At 35.3% G+C, this 22,322-nt stretch overlaps 2 protein-coding genes across 6 annotated transcripts; one reads left to right on the forward strand and one right to left on the reverse strand.

Annotated features, from left to right (window-relative positions):
• The first annotated feature begins 7,392 nt into the window (after positions 1-7,392).
• On the forward strand, positions 7,393-11,457 carry LOC141677325 (pentatricopeptide repeat-containing protein At5g19020, mitochondrial). 2 transcript variants are annotated; one of them, XM_074483208.1, is made up of 3 exons: positions 7,393-9,764; positions 10,019-10,131; positions 11,221-11,457. In XM_074483208.1, exon 1 carries the CDS (start codon positions 7,499-7,501, stop codon positions 9,587-9,589), a length of 2,091 nt encoding a protein of 696 aa, XP_074339309.1. In that variant the 5' UTR covers positions 7,393-7,498; the 3' UTR covers positions 9,590-9,764; positions 10,019-10,131; positions 11,221-11,457. The 2 variants fall into 2 exon arrangements, with proteins under 2 accessions (XP_074339309.1, XP_074339316.1); XM_074483215.1 differs by lacking the exon at positions 10,019-10,131.
• A 184-nt stretch (positions 11,458-11,641) lies between these two features.
• Positions 11,642-19,472, reverse strand: LOC141677301 (mediator of RNA polymerase II transcription subunit 33A-like). Of its 4 annotated transcripts, none has more exons than XM_074483172.1 (12): positions 19,106-19,472; positions 17,753-17,863; positions 16,910-17,245; positions 16,478-16,797; positions 16,270-16,361; positions 15,590-15,908; positions 14,910-15,123; positions 14,548-14,662; positions 14,094-14,255; positions 13,240-13,888; positions 12,865-13,071; positions 11,642-12,750 (listed from the first exon to the last, which is right to left on the reverse strand). In XM_074483172.1, the coding sequence occupies exons 1-12, from the start codon at positions 19,378-19,380 to the stop codon at positions 11,642-11,644; spliced, it is 3,909 nt and encodes a 1,302-aa protein (XP_074339273.1). In that variant the 5' UTR covers positions 19,381-19,472. The 4 variants fall into 4 exon arrangements, with proteins under 4 accessions (XP_074339273.1, XP_074339290.1, XP_074339280.1 ...); XM_074483189.1 differs by lacking the exon at positions 19,106-19,472 and adding an exon at positions 18,093-18,694; XM_074483179.1 differs by lacking the exon at positions 19,106-19,472 and adding an exon at positions 17,938-18,059.
• Between the last annotated feature and the right edge of the window lie 2,850 nt (positions 19,473-22,322).

Consider the following 22,322-nt stretch of genomic DNA (forward strand, 5'->3'; position numbering starts at 1 on the left):
ACTTTTCTGTTTAGGGACAAGTGTGGGTGTCCGTTTGCGAAGCCTGAGGCATTATAAACACTAGTCTTTTTTAAAATCAGAATTTGTCGCTTAAATGCGGTTTACCTTGTTTCATGTGATTTTCATGCGTGAACCCGTAGGGTTTACCGCACCCAAAGAATAGCGGCTGCGGGTTACCTATAATAATTTTTTTTTATTTTAGTAGGCTTTTAAAGTGGTTAATTATTAACTAGGTCACTTGCTACCTACAAATGTATTAAGTGAGTGATTATTAACTAGGTCACTTCCTACCTACAAATGTATTAAGTGAGTTACTAATTACAAAACTGACTCAAATGAGTCAGTCATTTGAAATTTTATATCAGAAATATCATTTTAGCGTTAGTTAAATTCTTAAAAATATTATATATTGAGTTCCGCATATTTTTTATGAATGATATTACATCCCAATGAAAGATTCTAAGTTCTAGTATTTTAGATAATATTTTTTAGATTTTTAAAATTTCATCTACTATTTATTTTTATTTAAATCAAATAAAACAATCAAAAAATTAAAAATAAATAGTTGATAAAATTTTAAAAATCTAACAATATTATTTAAAATAGTAGAAGTCGGAATTTTTATTTGGATGTAATATCATTAATAAAAAATGTATGAAACTCAATATATAATACTTTTAAAAAATTTGACCAACGATAAAATGATACTCCTTCTGTTTTTTATTATATGACGTTTGACTCTATGGCACACATGTTTTGGAGTTTTGACCATATAATTAAAATAAGTCTTTTCAAAAAATTATTTTTGTGAATAAAAGTTTTGATCTTATATTTTTATTCAAAAAAAGAATTTCTTAAAAATAATAAATTCCAGCTATGTGGTCAACCCTCCTAAATATGTGTGTCAAAAAGTCAAAAATAATATATTAAAAATCAGATGGAGTATTTTTTATACAAATTTTTGAATGAATAACTTATTTGAGTGTAAATCACCACTTAATACACTTAGATGCAGTAAATGCTCTATTTAATAAATCTGCTTTTAAAGTAAAAGTCGGATAAATCCAAATTTTAATCAGCTTCTTAAAATTCATTTAGAATTCAAATTTTGCAAATCCGAAAAACCTTTCAAACTCCAAATTGATATATAATATATATAAACTAATCCAAACTAATCTAATCCAATCCAATCCAAAATCATATTAGAATATCAGTACAGCCTCTAACACCTTGAGATTTTAGAGACCCGTTCCTTAATATATAGTTGAATTCAATTGAAGTTGAAATCATGATTCTAAACCTCTTCAACTGCGTTTTACTAATCTCATATCACCTCTTCTGTGTTTTTCTAATCATTTACGTTGTCATTGTAACTGCATTAATTCTGTTATGTCCTCGTACGATCTCCGTCGAGTTTGGTTCTAGGTCCAGAAGGTGTGGGAAGTTAGGGTGTTCAGGTTATAAGAATAGTGCTGGGTATAAATACATGGAACAGACAGAGGAGTGTTTGAAATTAGGTGGTAAGCATGTCGAGGAAGTCGATAACTTGCCGGTCAAGCAAGCTAGCGAGCACGATGATTTTGATATCGAGTCTTTGATGGATGAGTTGAAGGAGTTGGCGCCGGTTAATGGGAGAGCTTTGTATTTGTTTACGGACAAGTGTGGATGTCGTGTTGCCAAGCTTGAGGCCTGGGGTAAGTCGCTTGCTTACATTTTACCCGATTTACAATGGGCGCTGGTCCACAACAAGCGATTGTAGGCAAATTATCTTTCTACGGAAATCGAGCAAAATTTTCACGACTGATAGTTATAACAATCGTTTGTCATGGACCTGGACCCTTTACAATTACATGAAACTTTTTTTGATTACATAGTATAGATTGCATCAAAAAAATTCAGGAGGGAAAATTGGATTATGGTTAAGAAGCTTGGTAGACATTAGCAATTAGGTTTACTAGTTTGATTTGTGTTTAATTAGTCGATATCAAAGCCTTGCATACTAGCCACTATCGGGATCAATCAGTTGTACTCCCTCTGTCCCAAAGTAATGGTCGTTTTGACTTTCTGCACGTATAAACTCTTTACATAAAATTTTTATTCATTCGATGTTTTTGAATTTGGACCCTGCTAACTTAGATTTCTAGTTATTCGGATTCCCTAGCCATTATATCTGCAGCCTGCAGGACACCTAAAGTTTTTGTTATTATCTAATTGATGCAGTTCAGATCAATGTATACATAATCAAAGTATCGAAATTCAGATACTAACGAAGGAACCGTGGATGCAGGTACAAAGGAGCGCTACATATCAAAAGAAGATGACCTTTGCTGCATATGCCTGGCAAAGTATTCAAACAAGGCTGAGCTGAGACAATTACCTTGTTCTCACTTTTACCACAAAGAATGCATTGACGGTGTTAATTCAAGTGTTTATGATGATAAGAGTTCTTAGCAACAGAATGAAGACTTCAGATTGGAATCATCCGAGATCTCAGCAATGTTTATCAGAATGCAGTTGGTTCAATCTTCCTGGAAGTCTATCCCGCAGGTTTAGTATTAGGTTGTTAGGGTTTGTGTAAATCTTGTTTATCTGGATAAACCTTATCTCAAACAAACTCACCACCTTATCTTATAAATCAAGTTTATATCTTTCAAGCCTTATCTCTTTACTTGATTTATCTTTTTCAAACGTACTAACAGATTAGTTTCAAAGATTCATTCAAAATATTTTCAAACAAACTTATCTTCCAACCTTATCTTGTGTTTGAAAATAAATCTGTTAGAACTTTGCTTATAAATACAACTCTTCATTTCAGATTTGTAGCTAACACTTCCACGAGAATCTTTCATCTTCTGAAATCATTTTTTCTTGTTCTACACCCGAGATATTCATATCCAGAAAAACAAGAAACTTAGTTTGAGTTGTAAAATTTCATATTACATTCTTGTAACTGAATCGTGTATTATATCACTTGTCCCGGATTGTGGGAGGTTGATTACAACAGGAAGGCCAAGTAGCTTTGTGCTAGGTAGCTGTGTGCTAGGGAAAGGATTTTTTCAAGTGGGCCAAGATTGTAATCAAGGAAAGTTTGTAAGTACTTTATTTAAGTGGATATAATACATTCTCTATGCTAGTTGGCATGGGGACTTGGATGTAGGCCATAGACTAGGTGTAGGGGCCGAACCAAGTGAAAACTCTTGGTGTTCTGCATTGTTTAATTTCTTTATTACTGCATTTATATTTCAGTAATTTACTTTCTGCAGTTAAAAGAGACTGTCACATACCCTGTCTCATTTGTAAAGGGACTGTCCCATTTGCATAAGAGACTGTCCCATTTGCCTTGACAGTTAGAATATTATTTTATCTATCGAGCCATCGAATTTCATTTGGTATCAGAGCAGGTGCATTTAATTCTCTTTTTAGTGTTTATTTTGCTAGCGATCCATGGCTCAACCAGATAGGTATTCAAACAATTATCCACCACTGCTTCATGGTGCTGAAAACTACAATGACTGGAAGTTTCGGATGAAGATCTTTCTCCAGCGTGATGCATTCGAATGGGATGCTGTAGAAAATGGTTTCACAATTCCTATGAAAGAAGGGAAGCCAAAATCTCTCAAGGATTTTTCTCCAGAAGAAGTGAACGCAATGAATTCCAATGCTAAAGCTATGAACTCACTTCTCAATGGCATGGTAGCTACAGAATTAAGAAAAGTTTCAGCATGTACTACTGCCAAGCAGATCTGGGATACGATCAAAGTCAGCCACGAAGGCACGTCTAAGGTACGTGAAGTAAAATTAAGTATGCTAATGAGTGACTATGAAGGTTTCAGGTTGGAAAGAGATGAAAGCGTGCGAGATGCTCAAGGGAGGTTTCTGACATTGATGAACTCCATCTCACTTCTGGAAAGGATCATTCCTCAATCTCAGATTAATAGGAAAATCCTCAGAGCAATGCCAAAGAAGTTTGCTCCAAAGGTTACCATTCTGCAGGATTCAACGCTGCTTTCAACTATGGATACTCTAACACTGTTCAGTGAATTGGAAGAATTTGAAAACCAGCTACGCAGATATGATGAGGAAGATGAGGCTCCTCGTAAGAAAACTCTTGCACTTAATGCAGATGCAGACGAGTCTCCTGACGATTCTGATGAAGATATTGCTCTTCTAACAAAGAAGTTTCATAAATTTCTTGCCAAACGAAATGCTTCTAAACGACCTATGAAGTCACAGTTTCCGAAGAAGGACTTCAAATCTAATCCGAGCAAGGAAGTCAAAGTGAATCAAAGCAAGGATACTTGTTTTGAGTGTGGAAAGAAAGGGCACTTCAAAAAGGACTGCTACAAGCTGAAGAACAAAAAGAAGGCATTAATTACCTGGAGTGATGATGAATCTGATGTGGAGATCGATTCAGACGATGAAGTTGCTCAACTTTGCTTTGCTGGACTAGAGGACAACTCCAGTGATAATGATGAGGTACATAATATTAATTATGCTTCAAATATATCTCCATCTATTTTAAATTTGCAGGTCCAGGTCAAGAAGTTGAAAGAAAAGAATGCTTATTTAAAGCAAGCTTTAAGTGAAGTTCTTAGTGAAATGGATGACCCCATGAAGGAAGAAGCCCTAGTTGCTGAGAACAGATCATTGCTTGAAAGGGTTTCAAAACTTACTGAAGAAAATCAATATCTCAAAAATGAGATTGAGATGAAGGATGTATGCCTTGAAGCTTTGAAGAAAGAATCAATATCTGTTGATCCAGAAACCGTTAAAGAAGACAGTGCTCCTGATCCCCTGGTTCCTGAATTAAAGCAGAAAGTCGAACAGCTTGAAAAGGATTTAGCTAAATGTTTTCATGGAGAAGGAACTTTGAATGCTCTTCTTGGTGAACAAAAATCTTCTCTTGATAAAGGAGGTTTAGGATGTGAGTCAATCAAGAAACGTGCATTTCAAGGCGGTTATAAGCGAGCTCCTATGAAATATAAGATGCCTTATGAGAAATGTCGAGATTGTGGCAAAGCTGGCCACCCTACAGCTGAATCTAGATTATGTGGTATCAAGGACCACTTCTCTAACTCATCTTATAAATCGTCTACTAGATATAAATCTGCTAATACTTCTGTTAATATTGTTCTGGTGTCTCATTCATTCTTTAGTTGTCTCATTCTCATATAATTGCACATATTATAAACTGCAATATATTCTGTTGGTTCTAACTTTGTTTTACAGGCCTTTAGTGTTTTTGATAGGGGGAGCATTTATGCTTTCTTTGTCATCATCATAAAAGGGGGAGAATGTTAATTCAAGTGTTTATGATGATAAGAGTTCTTAGCAACAGAATGAAGACTTCAGATTGGAATCATCCGAGATCTCAGCAATGTTTATCAGAATGCAGTTGGTTCAATCTTCCTGGAAGTCTATCCCGCAGGTTTAGTATTAGGTTGTTAGGGTTTGTGTAAATCTTGTTTATCTGGATAAACCTTATCTCAAACAAACTCACCACCTTATCTTATAAATCAAGTTTATATCTTTCAAGCCTTATCTCTTTACTTGATTTATCTTTTTCAAACATACTAACAGATTAGTTTCAAAGATTCATTCAAAATATTTTCAAACAAACTTATCTTCCAACCTTATCTTGTGTTTGAAAATAAATCTGTTAGAACTTTGCTTATAAATACAACTCTTCATTTCAGATTTGTAGCTAACACTTCCACGAGAATCTTTCATCTTCTGAAATCATTTTTTCTTGTTCTACACCCGAGATATTCATATCCAGAAAAACAAGAAACTTAGTTTGAGTTGTAAAATTTCATATTACATTCTTGTAACTGAATCGTGTATTATATCACTTGTCCCGGGTTGTGGGAGGTTGATTACAACAGGAAGGCCAAGTAGCTTTGTGCTAGGTAGCTGTGTGCTAGGGAAAGGATTTTTTCAAGTGGGCCAAGATTGTAATCAAGGAAAGTTTGTAAGTACTTTATTTAAGTGGATATAATACATTCTATATGCTAGTTGGCACGGGGACTTGGATGTAGGTCATAGACTAGGTGTAGGGGCCGAACCAAGTGAAAACTCTTGGTGTTCTGCATTGTTTAATTTCTTTATTACTGCATTTATATTTCAGTAATTTACTTTCTGCAGTTAAAAGAGACTGTCACATACCCTGTCTCATTTGTAAAGGGACTGTCCCATTTGCATAAGAGACTGTCCCATTTGCCTTGACAGTTAGAATATTATTTTATCTATCGAGCCATCGAATTTCAGACGGATGGATTAATACCAAGGACCGGTGTCCCTTGTGCAGGTCCAAGTTCGATAGAGATGTTCTAAAAAACCAGATAAAACTATTGTGGCGACAACCAAAAACACCGTACTGGAGACGAATTGCAGGATGGCTCAAGAACTAATGTAATTGTTTCGATTTTGAGTTGTGAATTTTTTTTACGTATGCTTTTGGTATATGCATCCCATTGTCTGATTCCAACTTTGTATATGACCACCATATTATTGATATGATACAAGCAAGGTATTTGTTACTGTTGATACTCTTTTTTATCCATTGTTAGCCATGGTACAGACTTAAAAGTCCGATAAAAAAAATTAATATTATTGAAAAATAAAAAAAAACACCCGACTAAGATTAGGTTAGGTTTACAAGAAAAATGACGTGGATTAGTTTAGATGATGGGAGTAGAGTCAACAAATGTAGTTTAGATGATGGGAGCAGAGTCAACAAATGTAGCGTACCTTTTTTACGTAATCCATTGGAGTGGACAATATTTTACATGTTACGTATATTCTATTGCCACGTAGATATTATAGCTAATATGCGAGGAGCGTTGGAGATACTCTAAGAGCCAATTGAAACTGCGGAAACAATTGCTTCAAGTCTCTAGTTTATCAACAAATGTATAGAGATTCTTTAGTTAGTACCTTTCCAACTATTACTAGTACCCTGTTCACAAGCAGCAGCAACAATTTAACAAATGTTTAGTTGATTCTACAACAGCTTTCTGGACCTTATTCTCCTTTTATACCTTATTGCATTAAAACTGTAGATTTTGCAGGGTAGAAGGCTATCAAAGTCGAGGAGAACTAACTGTTAAAACATAAAACAAGATCCAACTGTTATCCCTGTAGTGATGTATGAGTACATCTGATCAACCAAACAAATCTCGAATCACTAATTTTTGCACGTATTTTAACTATACTGAACACATTTTCGAGTAAATAAAAAAAAACTGTTTTTTAAAATTATTAATTATATGTTCCTACAAATCGAAGTGTACTAATAACTTGATTCAATTTAGATATGTGTGCCCTATCGAAGTAAGGAACCCGAGAAACAAAGTTCTAGGACTATTTCAAATCTTGACATCTCGTAAAGTGAGTTAAATGTTCTAATTGAAGTATTTTATCTCTTTGGAAGTTATATAATACAGTTACTTTTCCCTCCAAATCATTTTCAAAAAGATCACTTCTTAATCAAATCCTCATGAAAATTTCTCTCAAGATCAAAAGTTCTTTACAATCACCACTCTATTTCACTACAAAACATCTCAAATGCATCACCACTGCATCTCCATTTTCCCCACAACAACACCTCCGTCTCTTCTTCGATCGCAACAACACCAATTCAATTCACCAAGATTACGAGCTTTCGCTAGTCTCATTATTAAAATCTTGCGCAACCCTTTTCGCCATTTCGCAAGGTCAGCAACTACATTGTCTTATTTTCAAGTCCGGGTCAATCTCGAATATTTTCGTGCAAAATAGTTTGATTAATCTTTATGCCAAATGTGGGTTAATGGGTTGTGCTAAAACTATGTTTGATTCTTGTGGTGGTGTTGATTTCGTGTCGTCTAATATAATGCTAAGTGGGTATGTGAGAATGGGGAGATTGGATGATGCACGGAAGGTGTTTGATGGAATGTCTGAGAGAGGTTCGGTTACGTATACGACTATGATCATGGGTTTGGCTAAGAATAATTGCTGGAGTGAGGCAATTGAGTTGTTTAGGGAAATGAGGGTTGCGGGTGTTACGCCTAATGATGTGACAATGTCGAGTGTGATATCGGCTTATTCGCGTATTAAGGGGGTTAAGAATGGGAGTGTTGTTCATGGGTTTGTTGTTAAGATTGGTCTTGAGAGTTTTGGTCTTGTTTTGACAAATTTGGTTAATATTTATTGTGTTGCGTCATGTTTGTGGGATGGGAGAAGGGTATTTGATGAGATGACGGAGAAGAATATAGTTGCGTGGAATGTTATGTTGAATGGATATTCTAAGGCTTGTTTGGTTGATTTGGCTAGAGATTTGTTTGATAGGATTCCTGATAAAGATGTTGTTTCTTGGGGTACTATGGTTGATGGATATGTGCTAGTAGGAAGGTTGAATGATGCATTGATAATGTATCGTGAAATGCTTAGCAGTGGGTTGATTCCTAATGAAGTGATGGCTGTAGATTTGATTTCAGCTTGCAGACAAGCAATGGTATTTGGTACGGGTCGTCAGTTACATGGTGTATCTATAAAGCTGGGGTTTGATAATTATGACTTTATGCAGGCGACAGTCATACATTTTTATGCAGCTTGCCGAGAAATCTATCTTGCTCAACTGCAGTTTGAACTAGGAAATAAAGACCATATAGAATCGTGGAATGCCCTTATTACAGGATTCATAAAAAATAGAATGATTGAATCAGCACGAAAGTTATTTAACGAGATGCCTGAAAGAGATGTTGTTTCATGGAGCTCCATGATTGCTGGCTATGCACAACATGAGCAGCCGAGTTTGGCTTTGGAACTCTTCAATCAAATGGTCTATAGTAAATTCAGACCAAACGAAATAACTATGGTCAGTGTCCTCTCTGCAGTTGCCGCTCTGGGCTCCTTGAGTTATGGCAGATGGGCTCATGAATACATTATTAATAATTCAATCCCACTTAATGACAATCTGATTGCAGCTATCATTGACATGTATGCGAAATGTGGAAGTATCGGAACTTCTGTAGAATTTTTTTACCAAATCAGAAACAAAATAAAATCCGTATCTCCATGGAATGCCATCATATGTGGTCTCGCGATGCACGGGCATGCAAAGTTGTCTCTCGATATTTTTTCTGATTTACAAAGGTGTAGCCACAAACTCAATTCCATAACATTTATTGGGGTACTGACTGCATGTTGCCATGCTGGGTTGGTAGATTTAGGGGAAGAACACTTTAGGAATATGAAGAATATATATAATATAAATCCAAACATTAAACACTATGGTTGTATGGTAGATCTTTTAGGAAGAGCTGGGAGATTAGAAGAAGCTGAGGAACTAATAAGAAGAATGCCTATACAAGCAGATTTTGTGATCTGGGGTACTTTATTAGCAGCATGTAGAATGCATGATAACGTGGAAGTAGGAGAAAGGGCTGCTCAGAGTTTGGCAAGAGTGGAACCAACCCATGGCGCAGGACGAGTTCTTCTGTCAAACATTTATGCCGAGGCGGGAAGGTGGGAAGATGTAGGTTCAGTTAGACAAGAAATGCAAAGCCAACAACTGACCAAGTTGCCTGCATACAGCGGAGTATTATGATGCAATGGACATAAATGATTAGTATGTATTCCAGATTCCACCAGTTGTTTCATTGATATTCATTTGATAACAACTTGCTGTTTGGGAAATGAATTCAAGTCACATGGAACCACCAAGAATTACGTGCAATGCCTGAACTTCAGCAGTCAGCCCTTGCTTTGTTTCTGTCTCTCAGGTTCTCTCATTTGGCAAAATTATTGTACAGTACATGTCAAACAATTTCTAGTGATAATAACCAATATTTAATAACTAAATTTGTAAACCTTTATCATATATACATCAAACACTTTGCATGTTTCTTTCAGAAAATGGTTATAGAAAACGGAATCCAAAATCATTAACAGCTACACTGTAATGCTTTGTGTGAACGGAATCAAATTGAGCAAGGAATGGAATGAAAATTATTAACCAATTTTTTTCATTTTATAGATGTAAATAGAACATTGACAAGTCTGGTCCAGTAAAATAAGTATTCGACATGGTATCAACTCTCTCTCTCTCTCTCTCTCTGCTACATCACACAGCCAATTGTGAAAATAATGGTGCGTCCTTTCTCGGTTTTGTAAATTTTTTGTTGTTATATTTCTACTTTTTTGTGTTCTCATATACAGTAGCATGACTAGCATCAATAATTTTGTGGTTTATATTGTTGTGGAGTCTTTAATATCCTATATGAAATTTTTGACTTTCAGTTATTGTGAATGGAGGAGAGGTTATTATTTTAATTTTTTTTTTGTTTCCTGTGAAGGGGTGATCTTGTTGGGTATATATCTTTAGAATGGGCTTGGGTATGTTTTAAATGGCTCTGGGGGGAATGTTGTTTGGACCTGGATTGCTTTTGTACCAAGTTGTGTTCCTGGTATATGTCTTGCAGCTTATCTTAAGCTGCAAGATACATAACCTCTGGGATTAAGATGTCTTCTACTTTTTCAAGTATCAATTCTATTAAAATATTGATGTTGAGAATCGTAACATGTTCTTAAGTTAAAGAAAAAAAAGAATCTGCATATGGAATTGGAGTTCTTGTGCTGGGAGTGGCGGTGTTGGTGAGTTGGGAGAGAATATTTAAGTAAATGATCTTGGATTTACCATCCAAACCTTATGTTGTTGCCTGCAATGTTCTTAACTGTGTTTTGTAATTCTACTGATATGCTATGCTAATCTTTTACTTCAGGAATGGTTGGAACAATATTATTTTAGAAACAGTTTTTAACATTTTTAACTGAAGCATGAGGTCAACCGTGTTCTGTAGACTAGAAGTACACCTTCATATGTGGTTTGTGTTAGTATTACACATTTGCTCTATATCTTTACTTGTTTGTCCTCGCAAACTTAACATAAGGTCAGTTGCATGTATACTGGAGGGAGGTTATGGTTGAACACTTGAACCCGGTGTTCAACTGACATATTGGAGTAACTGGTTGTAATGAGTTCTTTCTACTATGACTATTCAAGTAGAATATGCAAATTACTGTACCTTCTAAAAACTCCGCAGTAATTGTGTGAATATCTTGGAAGAAGACCAATAGATTTCAAGTTCTAACAGAATGTATGTTATGACCATTGTTTAGTAATGTTACAGGTATTATTGGTGGTAATGAGACTGATGTGTGATGACCATTCATATTCAGGTGAGGAAGAATGTCGTCTTCGCTGCATCGACAGCTTTAGGACAACTTTAAAGTTGCTTACTCTAACAGAGAATGACAAAGCCAAGTATCTTGCTGAGGGAACTGCAGAGCAATGTAAGAATCAACCATGTACAGACAACACTGGAGCTAACACAGTACCTGAAACTGAGCCTCAATTTCAAACAGATAAATTTCTGTTATTAAATGCTTTTGAAATTTCGCATTTTTTAGTGTGAGTATGTAATTTAGGATATCTGTTTTCTTGACTTGAGTGATGGCTTGTAATTTGGCAGTATAATTCTTTTACAAATATCAAACAGATAAGTTTACAAAACTGTGCAATTGGAGAAAAATAAATCTGACAAGTCTACAGGTTTATCTTTGATCAAAAGGGGGACTATAAATCTTGATTCTTGCACTCCTACAGCCGAATCTCCGTGATTAGCTCTGCAGCTGCTCCCATTGTACCAACTCCACCAGCCACTAGCAGAGAAAGAGAAAGCTCCTCATTCCAATGCCTCAACCCTCTGCTAACCCTCTTCAACACCTCTGCATCCACTTCCGAAAGCCATGTCGGTACGCATCTTACCATAAGACTCACATAACCTGTGACATAAGCATGCCAGGTAGCTGGATGACAGCCTACTGATATCTTCCTATCCAAGGCACTTGCTATAAACTCCAGATGGTATTGCAGCATTTTTCGACGGTGCTTTGATGTAGGTGAAGATGAATCCACTCCGAAGGCAAAGGATCCACAAAGAAGAGAAAAATATGCTAGTGCGTAGCCACCAAGTGTTGCAACAACTCCTGATTCTTCATCATGTGGAGCTCTATGAACACAGATAAACCAAGATGGCAGGGTTTCTTTAACTAATGACTGAACGAGTGCCAAGCCACCAAACCATATTAGAGAAGCTGCTAAGGAAGCGGCTACTTTTACCTTTGTCAATGCAGTAGCAAGTGAGACGTGCCCGTAACTCATCCCAAATTTGGCTTTCTTCTGCTTCTCTAATCTGTGCCTTGGAAGCCCATTGCAGACTATAGCACTTACAGATTGCATTAGTGCAGACACGATTTCCTCTCTCATGAACATTATGTCTCTGATGGACCTGTAAATGCGCAAGTACAAAATACCTGGTGCAATTGGATTTATCTCACTGTCAAGGTTGTATCCAAATCCATGACCAAGAAGTGCTCCAACGCCCCCGTTGCTGGAAATGGAGGTGCTCTTTAACTCCAGTGTGGCAGTGAAGCAACTTTTGAGAAGCTGAACCACTGCATCTTTGTTGTGGAGAAAGACTGTACGTGAGCCAGAAAACACAAGAAAATCTCTCCAGCGTTTAGCCTTTTGGGTCCACAGGGAAGCCACAATAGGCATGCATGGCCATGGGCAACCTGCAGCAAGGGCCTCCAAGGCTGGGCCAGCCAGATTGAGAAAATGCTGCGATGCTCTGTCTATCTTGTAAGTTATAGTGAGGCTTACAAAGGCGGCTAAGGGAAGTGGGAGGGTCGCTGGAGAATTTCTCCCTGCAAGGATGAAATCGGACATTGTTTAATACACATAAATATTGGTGGATACAAGTCTTTGTTGCATGCAAAGTGTCATATATATATTCATCAACTTGTCATGTGAAGAAGCACCTGCAAAAAGGCTTGGGATATCTACACCAGTTGCAGCTAGGATCTTCTTGATCTGCTCCTCAACATTAGATAGATTTGCAGCTGGACTTGGCCAATCCACTCCATTCATCAAGACATGTTTCCAAACACCGCGACTTACCTCAGCTGAAAGGTAAATAACAATGGTTGCTAAGGATGCAGGGAGAAAGTCCGCTAAATCTTTCAGCCCTGTAATTGGAATGATTATTAAATACAAATGATCTTAAACAGAATCAAATTTCAAAACTACAACCGTAAAGAACAAAGTCTCAGAAACCTATCTTAGTACAGTAAGTGTATGGTTCTAAAAACCAAAACGGACGATGAGAACTTTTGGTCAGATGATGAATTACTAACCTGTACACAGTTCACGAGGGGAAAGTCTACCATGGGCACACGCGGTTAGAGCAGCATCAACCACAAAGGGAACAGCTTCAAGTATATCCCAAGCAGCTAATTTGGGTCCTAAACAAGTCCCCTCACCTGTCCCAGAGGAGGCACTACATCCAGATGTCATAGATTGTTTCTCTCCACTGATCTTTTTGAACATCATGTGAAGAAGTTCTTCCACAATCTGGTGCACAGGGGTCCCATGAACAAGACCAGAGAGTGGTGATGCTATGCATGCCAAATGCTGTCGATACCATACTTTCAATTTCGGGAAGGAGGCCACATAAACAGGCTTAGAAAAGGATGAACCTAAATCAGTTACAGAAGTCCTTTTATTTTTCTCATTCCAGATACTTTCTGAAGATACTACGTGGGAGTTCCGTACTAGTAAGAGGTATTCAGGAGTTAATTGGGATCCTACTCGAGGTACATCTCCTAATACATGTTCTATAGGTGGTGAATTAAATCTCCATAACATGAGAAGAAGTTGAAATGCATTCGAGAAAACTGTATAGGCGGACAAATCTTCTCCTGTTGTTGGTGTCCACCTGACATTGGGCAAACATGCCCCGAATACTTCACAAATTGGCATCAGTGAACCAGCTAGTTGTGGAACCTTATACAATAAAAAAAATAGTCATACAAAAATGTTTTTCTGAAGTTGAAACTGTTCTAGTTATGCCCACTCCAAGACAGTGAAAGAAGTGATTAACCAAAGGATCAGTTGAGTATCAAGAAAATCATCTTAATCCAAAGAAGAAAGCAAGTGGCACATTTGTTGAAAAAAAATGGAAATGTATGGCAGTAGAAGCTAGACTTACCACCCCATGCAAAAAGAATATTTGAACACAATCCACGGGTGTTATTGCAAGAAGGAGGACATTTAGCATCGCGGCATAATGGATTAAATGGCTTTCGTTTCCAGAGTAATCAGCAGGAACTGGTGGACACAGTAATCTAGTTATGAAGTAGACGGTGTGTTCCTGAAATTGATATGACATGAGAATAACTCAAATTAAGCTGTTTAACCACCAGATTAGAAAAAGTAATGCTGCTCGGTTGTATCTGTTAGTATAATATAAGATCCTGGAAAGAGCCATTCTTTAATACCTTAAGATTTTAGAGTAACTGGTTCCTTAACATGGTATCAACACCTTAAGGTTTTAGAGTATCCGTAAATCTATCATGTGCAAGAATGTTCAACCATGCATTGTCTTGAACATTTTGCTAACGCTAAATTACCAAGATGAATATTAGAAACATTTAATTCAATACCTGTATGTTCCAGCCCCGAACCAAGGAAGCCCCGCAAAGGATAGTAGCAGCAGCTATCTTGTCATCATCGGATCCTTGGACAGCAATCTCATAGACTTTTTTGAGCTCTGCTAAGCTTCCATTTAATCCATCAGCTTAAATTCAGTTCCTTTATCTTTGTCTAAATCAATTAAAAAGTCATCTGATTTACCTGGCTTTAGCCAAGAAAACAGTGCCAAAAACTGTGTAATATATGAAAATGAGATCCTCGTAGTTTCTTTTTACCAAATGTGACTGGTTCCAGTCGAAAGTAGTCATTTACAGTGTTCTATATGTGATTAAAATTTAGATGATGTTACTGGTAGGGGTAAAAGTATGTCTACCTTGAAGCAGGTGAAGAAACTAAGGCATCAATCAGCAGCGGTGAAAGTGGACTACCTCTCATGAATGAAGACCAGCCAAGAGCTTGGGCAGGAGGAACACTAACAGATATTTGCTCACTGGGTCCTTTGACGTAGCTTGGCCACAAGTATGCTGATGTATCTAATAGATTTCTGGTAATACAAGCCTCGACTACCAAATGGTGCAAGTTCCCAGCTGCGTATAAGGATACATAGTAATCAAACTTAACTCTGGACTTTTTAAATAAAGATAAATACTGTTTGAAAGTTCAGATGCATTTACAAATTGTTTCCTGTCTAAATTAGTCATATTTTCCCTTGCTTCCCTTACAAATTGAATTTATTAACTATAAACTGGCCCCTGGAGTTAGTCAATGAGCTATAGTTGCAGAATCATGGACAGGGCTTAAGACTTAATTTCTCATTTTACTTTGTGCCTAGATTTTTATGCGACCTATCTTGTTCCCCAAATTACTGTCAACCATAAAATATTTCCCAATACAGTGATATAAATGAAAATACAAAACAGTGAAGAAGCTTTAATTGATGAGAACCAGAATGGCACTAGCATACTATAAGATTCCATAAAGTCATGCATGCAGATGCCGATTCAGAATCCCTACAAATATGTTATAACTGTCAGACTGAGTTTGATTACTTACAACAATTAATTGGCGTGTCTTCTAGGTTGATGCCAGGCACGTACATCATTGCTTTTGCAGCAGCCTGATTAGCTGCAGAAATGACTGATTCGGGTGGATTCAGCAAGGCTTCGTAATCGCCCAAACTCTGTAAGCAAGAAACTAAGTCTCTACTGCGCTTTCCAGGAGATTGCTCTTTTCCAATGCTACAGTCTATCTTAGCAGTTAAGGCAATTTCCTCTTCTTTGATAAGATGATCAAGTACGAGGGGTACGATGGATAATAACATGCTCAAGCGAGTACCCAAGTGAGGCACAGGAACTTCGATAGGATCCCTTTCCTGATATAGTTAAATAATAAGAGTTAATTTACATCTGTAATGAACGAGATTTGTCAAAAGGGCCCTTGATTTGATTTCTTAGTAGTTTGGAGAAAATTTTGAAGAAAATTAATTGGTTTACGAGTTCAATTAAAGGAATCCTCCCAGTTACCTTCTTCTAACATGAAGTTACTACAATTGTCTGATAGATTATAAAAAAACGTAAAGAATTTCTAACAACAATCTTGAAACCAGTGTTCGTAAAGGGCTACAGGATATTTAGAGATGGACTGGGGGTCGAATCAGCACTACAGTTACTCAAAATTTATTTTTGGTATAGATGTGCACTTAATCACTAGATTGAAATGTTGAGAATTCAAACCCTTTGAACAAGACGTAGAGCTGCCATCCAAAGCCCTAAGAAACTGTCTTTCCAAGATGTGTCATTAAATGCCTGAAGGGTCTTCAAGGAACCTGTAAAATAATATTAGAAATTTCCATACTATCAAATAATAGTTAATCCAATGGCATTATTATTCTGTTAAATTTTGACAGGTTTTTTGACGGCTAAACATACAAACAGGATTTACCAGTCAGAATATCTATAGCGCTTGTTACATGGACTTGTGATAAGTCCATTGCATCTTCTAGAACTAAATCAAGAGGAAGCCAGAGACTAGAATAACTAGTTCCATGACAAAGACTGGAAGAAGATGCCAGAGGCCCGTACATTGTTACCTCATTGAACTTTTGCATGTGTAATGTTTTGCATTTCTTATACGTAATTTCTTGAGTATCTGCTATCAACTGGACAAGAGTCTCTGGTGTCAGAACTTGTGACTTTCTTAACGCTGTGGACTTCAGTACAAGAACCTGTATCCACTGGGTGAACCGCCTCCAATTTGCAGGCCTAAACATACAGTTTGACGATTAACAAATTAGTTAAAAAAGCATTGGCGGACTATTCTTGCTTCTACTTCAGTGAAATTAAAAAGAGTGCAACAAAATCATATAACTCTCACATGCTTTTGCGTGCCAAGTGAAGAATATTGAAAATCACTTTGTTTTGCAGAAATTGACCGATAAGATCAATTGCCATCACAGTATTTGCACTTTGCAATCTCTTCTGATGACTAGTGTTCTTGTCATGACTATCTAAGTCCATATACCGAGTTTCCAATATCCATTTAAATTCTTTATCGGGTGTGAATGCTAGTAACCCTTCATCATCTATTGATGCTTCCAATAACTGCCAAACTATTGAAAATATAAACTCCACAACAAAAACGCCAGGTTCACTGGCTGGAACATCAAATAATTTAGAAAGTTGGAGAATTTTGTCTACTGTACTGTTGATCCTGCAATTAGAAGAGGCAATAAATACAAATTTAATGTCCCTAGAAAAATAATTATAAGATCCTGCAATTAGAAGAGGCAATAAATACAAATTTAATGTCCCTAGAAAAATAATTATAAGAAATAATTATCTGAGAGAGAGAGAGAGTTTGGGAGAGATTTTAAAGAATAAAATTTCAGTTTGGCGAACTTGTAAAAAATTAAAAAATCAGTTTCAATGATAAGATGGTAGGAACCATATGGAATTAAGAGAAGTTATCAAAGTTTATATACATGCTACAATATCTTAGTTGTATATCCATTTGGGAACCTCAGTACAGTATCATTTAGTCCTATAGGACACATGTGAGTGATTTTAATTAAGGAGTGATTTTTCACACAATTGCTTCGACAAAGCAGAAAGTGGAAGACTACAAGTATTCTATACTTAAAGAACTGGAGCACTTGATAGTCTGAAATAGCATCATTTGTTTATACGTTAACAATAAAACACGAAAGTAGTGCCTTACATTTGATTACATGATGACTTTATATCAGATGTAAGTTCCGTTGCATGTCTCTTAAGTAGTTCCATATAAAGCCTGTATGCAGCTGGCTGGGAACGTCGGTTTGGAATGACCCTGTACAAGACAAATTTGCCACTTATGTCACACACAGTTTAACAGTCAATGTTCTTTGTGAAACTACTGCGTACCTTTCTAATGAAAACTGTGAGAACATTGGCAATTTAAGACACCATTCAACAACAAGATTTACACATTTTGCAGATGGAATGTTGGGCTTGATTACATAAGATAAGATAGTCTTTACTGCTATGTCCAACAAAATATAATAATAATTACACCGAACCTGACAAAACCACAACCATGGCGTAGCAGTAGCTCTTAACAGATCATCTTTAGAAAGGAAACAAAAACATAGAGCAACATCAGTATCCTACTATCTCTTAAAACAGCAAAATTTTCTACAGGGCAAATGCAATCCACTTAATCAAACAAAGCACTACTGTAAAAGCTTAAATTTGGGTGTGACCTAAAAACAAACATCTATGGTGCAACTTCAGCTTTGAGTCCGAGTCCAACAAGGAAGCATAGAAGTCCTCAGGGGTAACCCGAGAGTGCGATTTCAAGTATTTAGACTCTATCATTCAGTAAAAAAAATGAGAGATTGTGTCAATTCATGGGGACATCCCCAGCGGATTTACTAATGAATTGGCTAATCGAATTCAAGAAAATTCTTTCTTGAATACTCGATATGGAACTTGGGTTGACACCGCTTCAATTTCCCCCTCAATCGAAAAACCACGAAACTTGTGACACCCCTAATCATTTGTTGCTACTAACCCAAAGAAAATGCTGCCTCATTATCTCAATTTTAGAAAAATTTCGACATTAAGCCGCCTAAAGTAAACAACTTAATTACAATCATCTTCTGTTTCTTAATTACAGTTACTTCATAAAAGTAAGGTCCGCGTAAATCTTAATCTCACCAAACCATAATCAAAACCAAAACACTTGAACTAACTAACCATAATCAAAACCAAAACACTTGAACTAACTGTCAAGGAACCAATTACTCTAAAATCTCAAGGGAATGGCCATTTCCGGGATCTTATATTATTCTAACATATAAGACTAACAAAGACTAACAAACTAAACTAAACTCACTCACTCAACCATGACAATAAATTATCCCCATCTAGCCTCTAAAAATTAGCGATAATTCATTTTAGTCCCGACTGTTCTGTAAACCCGGTTCCGCAACATACTACAACAAACTAAACTAACTCAACAATACCAATAAATTCAAAACAACAATAACAACAACAACAACAAAACATGAAAACAAGAGAATAAGACAACCTTAAAGAGATCAAAGCAAACAGAAGCACATTCGGAACAAGCCGAAAACACAGAGCCTTTTCGAGAAACTTCCAAGTACTAGAAACATTATGGTCCCAGAAAATGTGTGCAACCAGAAGATTAGCTAGTTCTTGAGATGGCAAGTCCACTGCAGCTGAGTTTAAAGTAGTTGACACTTCTATAGCCCATAACGTTGGATCAGTGCACTTGGTTTCTGCCAACTTTGTTAACTCTAACACAGTTTCCCAGATTGTTGGACTTAAATTTACTTCCATTGTTGAGTTAGTTTCAGAGCTTAAAGATTCATACTGATTGGTCAGTAGATGAGAGAAGACTTTTTTGTAGAATGTACATGTTCGATTCGATATGATCAGTGCACTAAATTATTAAACTAAGGTATCTTTTTCTCTGTACTATATTATACAATACTAATCAGGGGTTGGTTCGGATCGTATGGGAAATAAATAAAATAATCTTCGAATTTTTTCATTTTTATTCGGATTCGTATTTCATAAATTAAAAAAAAATGTTATTATTTTTCGCCAACTTTCCTGTTTTGCCAAGTAAATTTTTCGAGAGTCCAGCTTGAGACACAAAAAAAAGGTACACAGATTTGTTCTTGAATAACATGACTTGAGTGATGTGTCAGAAATAATTTAATAGGGGCTATTAGTGTGATCGAGAATGAGGTGTAAATTTTCATTTAATAAATAAAAATCTTACACGTGACATTCATAACTATTTTGATAATCAAATTTGTACCCCTAGTATAGTTAAACCTTTTTAAAGTAATAGGATCGGGACCAAAAAAAGTATTATTTTAGCGAGTTTGTTATTTTACCGGAAGTAAAAATACACTGTGTCAATTATGTTAGGGTCAGATAAAAATATTATTTTATCGAGGTTAGGTTTAAGTGTTAACTGCATTTTCTATTTATGGCGATTTTTATGTTTGGGTCAATAAATGAACTTATTTGTTTATTATTCAAATTTCAACTTTTATCTTTTACATTTTTTAATTTATATCTACCCTTGATTTTTTAATAACAATATTATTGACTTTTGATTATTCAAGGATAAGCTTGTGTTTGTAAGTTGCAATTTAAATTTGAATTAAAGCTTATTTATCAATTCTTTATTGTTTACTTGATTTGACATTATAAAACACATTGTAGTCCTACTTTGACCAAGTCCTCCTGCATGGGCTTTTCAAGTTTATTGGGCCTTCTTACAAGGCTGAGCCCAACAATCGTGTTCTTTTTATCCTTTTACATTCGTAAATTACGTATTTCATTTTGTTTAATCAACGGAATGGTTAGGGATGGGCTCGAGTGCAACATGTTGTTTTTTTGTATTTGACAAAAATTAATATCGTACGAATAATTTTTAACAAAGCCAAAATGAATGAAATTCAAAAAGTGAAAAATAAACTCGAATTGTTGGTTTTCAGTTCCGGTTTAAACCGAATATATCAAAATAAATTTTTAAAAAGGAAATTTATTAACAACTTTTTTGTTCGGCAATTAAGATATCCACAAATTGTTACACATATAATAAAATATGTAGGATTGAATTTGACAATTATTAAAAGTTTTATTAATGCTCAGTTAATTATTAGTCATACATAACTATTTTAGTTCTCTTTATCATTTTACGTGTATTTTATTTCAACTCCGTAAATTTCTTTTATCAAGAATTTAACAAACATTATTCATACGAATTTTTATATTTAGTTAATTAAATTAAGTTATCGAATGATCATTTATTATTTATATAATAAAGGTATAATGTAAATATATAATGTCGGGTTTCAATTTAGTTTTAGTTTATATCGGGTTTTGGTTCGGTTGGTTTAAAAATCAAACCCGTACCAAATTCATTCGATTTTTGAAATTAAAACCAAACTCGTAACAAATCATAAAAACAGATTTGATAAAAGTTGTTTGGGTCGATTCGGTCAAAAATCCGTCGATTTAGAAAATTCTAGCTTATAGAAGGCGCAATATACGGGTCATTGCATGATTGTTTGATGAAATTTTGATTGTTTGATTTTACCAAATTCATTCGACTTTTGAAATTAAAACCAAACTCGTAACAAATCATAAAAGCGGGTTTGGTAAAAGTTGTTCGGGTTGATTCGGTCGAAAATTCATCAATTTGGAAAATTCTAGCTCATAATAGGCACAACATACAGGTCATTGCATGGTTGTTTGGTGAAATTATATAATTATAATATGAGATTAATGTTCCTACAATTAACTCTAACTAATTATCTAAATTTAAATCATTTCTCTATACAAAATCAAAGATATTTTGAAATTGATGTCAGATTTGGCGTTAGATTTTTAATCTTCTTTTGACAGGATCATCGTTTTTTACAAAGACAGTCTCTTGCCAAGTCTTGTATCAACATATTATAATTATATAATATTTCAAACGGGAAAAAATACGCAATTAAATTAAGCCTCTTGAGACAAATGGAGATGATAAGCGACTGCGAGTGAGCTTAAAATAAGCATGTACGTTAAAAAAAATTGTTTGCTTAGTTCAAAAAAATAAAATGTTTGCTCGAAAACAGTACAATACCAGAGGTAATTCCAAAAATTAAAGCGGTAAGAAGTAGATTTTTTATTCTTTGAAAGTCTTCATTTTTCTTTGCGGAAAGTCAAAAATTCACGAGAATTTATGAAAGTAAAATATAACGAACTAAAATAGTAAACAGTAAGTAGAGAACAAAAATAATATATATAAACTTAAATCTCAAAATAGTTTCGAAATGCTAAGTGTCATATTTTTACTGGTCATCGTAGAAATAAATAAGATGCATTACAACAAATTTGGCCATTTGTGACATACTTTTTATACTGAAATTTGTCGCAATTGATTCAATTATGACGAAAATAGTTTGTTATTTTTCCTCAAGTCTTAAGTTCAGATTTTCGTCATAAATAACTAAAAATTGATAAATTAAAATCACCCATTTCACGACATTTTATAACTATTTTTTATCCAATTTTAATTCTTTAACCCAAGTTATGCAATCCAAATTCAATAAATAACACTAATTTAATATTGAAACTGCAACATTTATTTATATTGGAAATTCTAAATTTTTTATTATATATACACCAGATCATCATGTACCGTTATAATTTTCGCGATAAAATACGGTTAACAAATATCAAGAATGTGGAGAAAATTAAACGTTCCTCCGATA

The sequence above is a fragment of the Apium graveolens genome, chromosome 1 (assembly GCF_009905375.1).
Source record: "Apium graveolens cultivar Ventura chromosome 1, ASM990537v1, whole genome shotgun sequence".
Classification (NCBI taxonomy): Eukaryota; Viridiplantae; Streptophyta; class Magnoliopsida; order Apiales; family Apiaceae; genus Apium; species Apium graveolens.